This window comes from Amphimedon queenslandica, unplaced genomic scaffold (genome assembly GCF_000090795.2).
Source record: "Amphimedon queenslandica unplaced genomic scaffold, v1.1 AMPQUscaffold_12842, whole genome shotgun sequence".
Classification (NCBI taxonomy): Eukaryota; Metazoa; Porifera; class Demospongiae; order Haplosclerida; family Niphatidae; genus Amphimedon; species Amphimedon queenslandica.
The window spans coordinates 11,063-18,323 of NW_003546922.1; the positions used below are offsets into that span (position 1 = coordinate 11,063).

At 36.1% G+C, this 7,261-nt stretch overlaps 1 protein-coding gene across 1 annotated transcript in view; it reads left to right on the forward strand.

Annotated features, from left to right (window-relative positions):
* Positions 1-6,312: 6,312 nt before the first annotated feature.
* LOC105314512 (uncharacterized) overlaps positions 6,313-7,261 on the forward strand; it is a 2,282-nt gene continuing 1,333 nt past the window's right edge. The window contains exons 1-2 of the mRNA XM_011408721.1: positions 6,313-6,673; positions 6,738-7,137. Coding sequence (XP_011407023.1) covers positions 6,313-6,673; positions 6,738-7,137 — 761 coding nt within the window. The remainder of the gene's footprint in view (positions 6,674-6,737; positions 7,138-7,261) is intronic.

A 7,261-nucleotide genomic window follows, 5' to 3' on the forward strand; every position in this document is an offset into this window, starting at 1 on the left:
CAGAATTGTTCATACTTAAGTCTTCAGAGCTACATGTCCAGTCTTTCCCTGAGTCTCAAAGAGGGACTTACATCTGTGTTATATTTTCTGTTATGATGCAGAAATGGCACATTGATAGAGAAAGCATTCATCTAGTTTTCATGACAATGCCAGTAATATGGTAAAAGCTATGGAAGATGGTGAGTTGGAACACTTTGTTTGCACATTCTTTGCAACACAATTCATGATGCTGTGTTCAGACAGAGATCTGTCATTCATACTCTAGCTGTCTGTCAAAGTATTGTAGGACTTTTTATACATACTCCACTAGCTTACAGTAAACTCAAGTGAATACAGATGAACCTATGATTTCCAGAACATACCCTAAAGCTAGATGTCACTACTAGATGGAACAGTACACTTAACATGTTACTATCAATTTAAGATTAAAATGAAGCACTAGATGCCAATTATACTGAGAATAACATTGCTCAGCTAAGAAGCAATCAACTAGATCTTATCAACAAGCTTATTACTTCAATCACACCTTTGAAGATATCACCCAATCAATTTCATGAGGTAATTTTTGTGTTTCTGTTATTATCCCTTTTGTAAGGGCATTATGTAAACATTTAGAAAAGAATAAGACTGATCGAGGAGTTCGAACCATGAAACCAGCCACGTTAGATTCACTTAATACTCGGTATAATGATGTAGAAAAGAACAATTTTCTCATTTTAGCTTCTATTTTAGATCCTTTTTTTCAGGATTGTTGTTTTATTGGACTGGTTAGTCGAGCTCAAGCTAAAGTTCTATTAAGTAGCCAAATAGACACAGGAATATCTCTTGATGAACACAATTGCTTAAGTGACAAACCAGTACAGAAGATGCTGAAGGCCACTACTGTCAAAATATCTGACAGAAGTTTTTGGAAGAGTCACGAACAGAAGATATTGGGTGTAAATTTAGTACTTCCTTGGTAGAGAGATATTTAGCAAAACCACATGTAACATTTTTAAGTGGAGCTTATTTTTCTTGGTAGAGTAAAAATAATAACCATTAACCTTAAATTTCGAGACATGAATAATAGTATTTATCGTCTCTACCTGCTTTTGTTCCATCAGAACATGTATTTTCATCTGCTGGTGATATATAATGTGAAAAAAATTGACTAAAGCCAGACAAGGCTGAACAATTACTTTTATATAGGGCAACTTTGACTTAACAAACAATTATGACTTTTAATTTTAAGGTCATTGTAAAAAGTTATACCATTCAATTTCAGTGAAACAAGAACATAAAAAATTTTAAAAAACAAGATAAAGTTGGATTCCGAATGACTAACGAAAATACGAAATGAAAATTCTACTCATGACGCTAATTCTACTCTACAAAGTACTTTCAATGTTATTATGTAAGAATTACGGATCACCTTGCAATGGAGAGTATAATTTGCGTCACGAGTAGGATATTCATTTTGTGTTTCTGTTGGTTGTTCGGAATCCTATTTCATCTTGTTTTTTTAATTTTTAATGTCCTTGTTTGTGTTGATTTTTTAAATAATATTTATAATATTTCTTTATTTCCCATTTTGATGTCACTTGATTTTACAGAAACAATAATTTTCTTTATTATTATTATCATTGTTATGACTTTACATCATTTATGTGAGACAGCATTAAATACACAAGCTGAAGGAATATCAACTATCCCGATGACAAGTAAAATTAATACTAGTCTTAACACAAGTCCTTGTTCAAGAAGCTATGAGTTGAGAGTGTCCATCTTCCCTGCAATGTTGCAGCTATTCCTGTTCTTGCAGGCTGTTGTCATTCATATTATCATTGCATATTATAACATTTATTAATTGTTGGTTTTTTTTAATAAAATAAAATCACACACTTGATAAAACAGTAACATGTAAAATTAATACCTTCTTTTAGCTGGAAACCTTCACTAAAGTATTGCAGTAGTTGATTCCAAGCATAGCTTGGTAAAAAAATAAGTATTTCCAATTATTTCTTCATCCAGGGCTGCAGATCTAAGCATGCGCAACCACACCCAAAATTTGGAGCAGATGCCTCATGCTTCTTTCATTAACAAAATGGCGGCATGCAGCTAAGATAGCTCTATCCAGCAGTCACAGTATCACTTTTTCTTTACTTGAAGAATGATCTGATGGACATGAATCTGCGCGTAGCCATTTTGAGTAGAGTGGTGTAAGAATTAGTCTTGTAGCACCAACCAATTGTGAGATACACCTCGCCAACTCATTTGACAGGACTAACTTTCTTGATGATGATGATAATGACGAAGATGAAAAAAATGGCTGAACAAAACGGCCAGTTCGCCAATTTTTTAATTTCTTTTTATACAAGGTTTAGAGCCATGCAGGTGGTACCATTGGAGTCCTCTAGTCAAGATAAGGTCCTCTATAAAGTCTGTTAAGCACAGGAGCTCATTTTCCCAGTATAGCAAGGCTGCGAAAGTCATGGCAGCTATTTTGTTTGGGGGTGAATCCCACTTAGTAACTCTACCACGTTACTATTATTAATAATGGATATAGGCTTAAATATAACTGCAAAAATTAGTTATCAGAATATAGGCAGTTTGTTATTGGTGCATCTCTACTCCTGTCTACTTGTTTGTACTCTATGAATCTGTGATAAAAAGTAAAACATGAATGTTACAGGTAGTTATGTTACTTTTGGCTTGTGATGAAAGAATGACTGATTAAAGTCAATATAATTGTAAGTTTTTTTTAGGTATAATGTTGTGATAATTGTGCTTTGACATTTATGCATTCATGTACATGTACACGTAACTACAATATTCTGTTATTATTATTATTATTACTATGTATTCATTGTTGTTGTAGATATGTTATGTATTGATCATTACGTATGTCTTATTATTGTTACTGTTATTATTACCATTGTCATTACTATTCTTATTGTTACTTGCGTTGTCTTTATTGTGGCCATTATTGTTTCTATTAATAGGCAGATTGTCAAAATGACATGATATGATGTATTATGATTTTTAGTATATAAGTGCATGCTTTTACTGTACTGGTTGTTCATTCATTCATTTGTTCATTTCTCTTTCCTTCTAATTCATTATTTCCATTCTCATTTAAAATCCTCTTTGAACCTAGCGAGTTTGCCATTCTCACATTGCTGAGATATGCATGCTGTTCTTCCTACACCCATTTGTGTTCTACTTCAACTACTGGTTGCTACACCATTCAATTCCTGCTTCCCAACATTACAAATGTTACATCAATTTCTTTTTTTTAATGTAATTCTGAGTATATGTATGTACATGTATATTAGTTTATTTGATCCCCATCCTTTACTTTCCTATAGTCATGTTTATCCTACTGAAAGGCGTATATTAGGTAATCTTATGCACTATTACCCAGATTGTCCACCATTCTCTTCTGTAACTTTGGGAACCACCTTACAAAGGTGTTTGATATATTATCGGCACTTAGTCAGTATCCCAGGATTCTAAAATACTTGACACTAGTTCTTCAGTTTTAGTCTTGACAATCCTGCACCTGTATTCCTTCAACTAATGCCACAGATACCCAATTAGATTTAAATCTGGGAATTCAGTAGGACTTTTGCGCCACTCTACATTATTATTATTTAACCACATACTGACTCTTACCTATCATAGAATAAATTATAATCTCCTTACTTAGTTAATCATGGTACAACTATATCATTCTAATGAGTATGCTTACATTCTTACTGTATTTCCTTGCGTAACTAGACATTTTTGTTCTCTAATTTTCTTTTTCTACTGCATAAAGGCTTTTTCCCACTTTGTACAATTTTTTCACATTACCGAAGTATGCTTAGGATCATTATCCTGTATGAATCAGGAGTTTGAATTCACTTGATTCAAATATGGAGAAGACCTTCATTGAGCAATTCAATGAAGCCACTTGCATTTATTTGTCCTTCAAAAATTATGATAGGAGTTTTCTGTTGTCAGCTAATGCCTGCCAAAACATGGACTTTGCAAGGCTGCTTTGCTCTATGTAATAATAAATTATCAAACAATTTACTATTTGTAATTAATTTTCACCCAGGTTTTGGCCTTGCTGGAGTTCCTCTTTCTACAGGCAAGCCTATGCTAACAAACAGGATTCTGCAGGGAAGTATCTAGAAACTGGGAAAAGGGGGTGCTGAGGACACCTAAGGAGGCAGTGATTTTGGTCACACCCTTTTGAGGTTGTAAAACGGTACGGTACTTTCCTTCATTTTCACAAATTACGGGTGTGGTCAAGATGATTTCAATCATACTGGTACTTCTGATCGCTCTTTTAAGCACTGGAAACTGCTGAAATCATGATCAGGTGGCTACGTAACTTCAAAGGTCTTAGTAGTGATAAAAGAGTCCAGGATTTGAGTAATTTTTTTTCAGCCCAGCCATGAGGCGGGTGCTCAAGCCTCCTCAGCCCCCCATGCATACGCAAGTGTACTGCTCTCATCTGTCCATAATACATTATCGATTTCATCATTTAGAGCCTCGTGAAAGTCCTTCTTAACCAACTATTGTCATTTCTGCATGATGGCTTCCCTTATGAGCTGGCAGGAAGCACGTCCACAAAAAGTCCAGCCTAACATTTCTCAAGACGGTAAGATGGTTCGTAATGAAAGTTGGTGACCATTATCTAACACAACTTTTTGTAGCTGCATAGCAGTAGTTTCATCATCTAACTGCATCTGATTTTCAACAATCCTTGAAACACCAACTGTGATAATTGTAGGACGTCCTGATCCTATAAGTATAAAATCAAAGGTGTTTATTGGTATCTTGTCCTTTTTTAGCATTTCAACATTACTGGTTGACTTATGTCCTAAAGCTGCGCGAGAATAACGGTAAAAAGATGCAAGTGATATCCTAACGTGATAAGTGGATAAAACTTTGCTGGTTATACGTAGTGCAAACCATGTCAGAGACAAGTCTGAAAAACGCAGGGTAAGAGTAGAGAAAAGAGATGTCTGAAGATGTGAAGAGATCTGGCACATTATTAGAAGGTAGGCTGAGTTCATATGTGCTGTGCATATATCTGTGCATGCGCTATCTTCGAATGCATGTGCATTACAAATGTGGTGAGACTTCAATCGTACTTCAACAGTATTATTATCGTAGAACTGCAGATCTACAGTTCACTACTTAGCTTTAATTTTGCGCTATACTGTACATGTTACTATGTAAGAGTGACTGAACAGTACATAGCAGTTATGTCAGCAACCACATCCATGTTCAAAGTACTTCGATAATTTTTCTTCCTTGTGCTGGTCTTCATTCCTCTTGTCATCACAAAAGGGAGTGGTTTAATTTTCTGGAGCATCAGGTGTCACTTATTCTAAATCCAGATCTGATACTTGTAACTCCCTGGCAACCTCAGCATCAAACAGCATTGGATTAATATCATCATCACAGACTTTATTCTCTTTCTCCATATCTTTTACTTCTTCAAATTCATATTGTGCATTTATACAAGAGATGGAATTTGATTGTTGTGATATCTAACTGCTATTGACAGTTAGTATGTAAACCAACTGTTATAGAAAAGCTTACCACTAGTTTAATCACAAAAGTAATCCCAAAGCACTGAAGTACGTAGGGACTGTCTTGAAGACATTTTTTCATTCAGCAAGCAAGTCATGTCTCTTTCTGTACACAATTTTGAAGTAGTCATCTTCGTTTATGTTACACCTTTAATATTTGCTATAGAGACTACATTGTCACCTATGACGCAGTTAAGCTCTCTGTTTCTGTTCCGTGTTAGCTCTGTGTAATAATTTTATGTGCACAATCAAGGTAGAATTGTGGAAGGGCTTGTAACTCAGCAAAGAAGGCCTTGTTTTGCTGATTCAGGTGTCAAGGGAAAATTTTGTTTCTGTAACATGTTTCATGATAAATTGGATTTCGCCTACATGAAGATTTTTTGTGATTACAAGCCATATCTCAAACTGATAATTCCTGGAGATAGCCTTCTCATTTCTTCATATTGGGTCACATATTCAAGTTTATTTTTTGCACAGTTGTTAATTTTATTCTCTTTCTCAGATACATAATGCACACTGTGGTATAAGTATTTATGTAATACTTATAACATGGCTAGGAGTGATGTATCTAATTTACAGTCACCGATCCCGAGGGCGCATGCGCCCGAGGGGGAGGGGACTGTAAATCAAATACATCATGAACTAGCCATGTTATAAGTTGCTTATGTCAGGATGAAGCACATCAAAGGCTCTGCGCACACGCATGCGCAGAATACCTTGTGGCACGTGCTGGAATTGAATAATGGCTGAAGCTACTGATTGTGAGCCCGTGAGTAAGAGATTAAGAAGCAAGAGTTCAGACGATGAAGAGGTCGAAACAGTGCCCGAAGAAGAGATTGAATCATTACAGGAGCTGGAGGGAGAGGCAGAAGTGGAGTTAGAAGATGGAGAGAGATTTGTGAGCCCGAAGAAACCCTTACAGATGTATCAAGGTCGTTTTGTACCCAAAAATACTGCGGTCAATATGAAGTGGGCTGTAAAGAATTTTATTGATTGGAAAGCGTCTTATAATGGTCGTCACCCCGAGGAGCCGTGCCCTGACGAAGTATTGTTGAGCGACAACCCCACTGAGCTTTCTCTATGGCTACAGAGACATATTCTAAGTACGAGAACGAAAGACTCCTAAGAGATTGTATTTGTTGTGTGGATTATATCGCTATATGAAAGAGAATAAAGAGTGTGTGCTAAATATATTCAATCGTGAAGACCCAGACTTTAAGAAGCTATTCAAGACTTGTGACTGTTATTTCCGAGGGCTTCGTGATGATGGTGTAGGGAGTGAGAGTTCTGCAACTGAGGCTTTAACGAAGGAAGATGAGGAAAAGCTATGGGCATCTAAAGTGCTAGATCCATCGCATCCTAAAGGGCTACTTAACGTTGTCTTCTTTTTGAATGGGAAAAATTTTGCATTACGTGGTGATAATGAGCACAGATCACTGAAGCTCTCTCAGATTAAGAGGAACATCTCGCCTGAAGGGAAACTACGATACACTTACACAGAAAACTGTTCTAAAAATAGGGCTGGGGGTTTTAATCAGCTGAATGTTCCCAACAAGGTTGTTCATCAGTACAAGGATATAGAAGCCGGCGAGCGTTGTCATGTCCATATTTTGGATACCTATCTGCCAAGCTGCCTCCAAATGCTGCTGATATGGATATATTTTATCTACGTCCTAACCAGAATAGTGCTG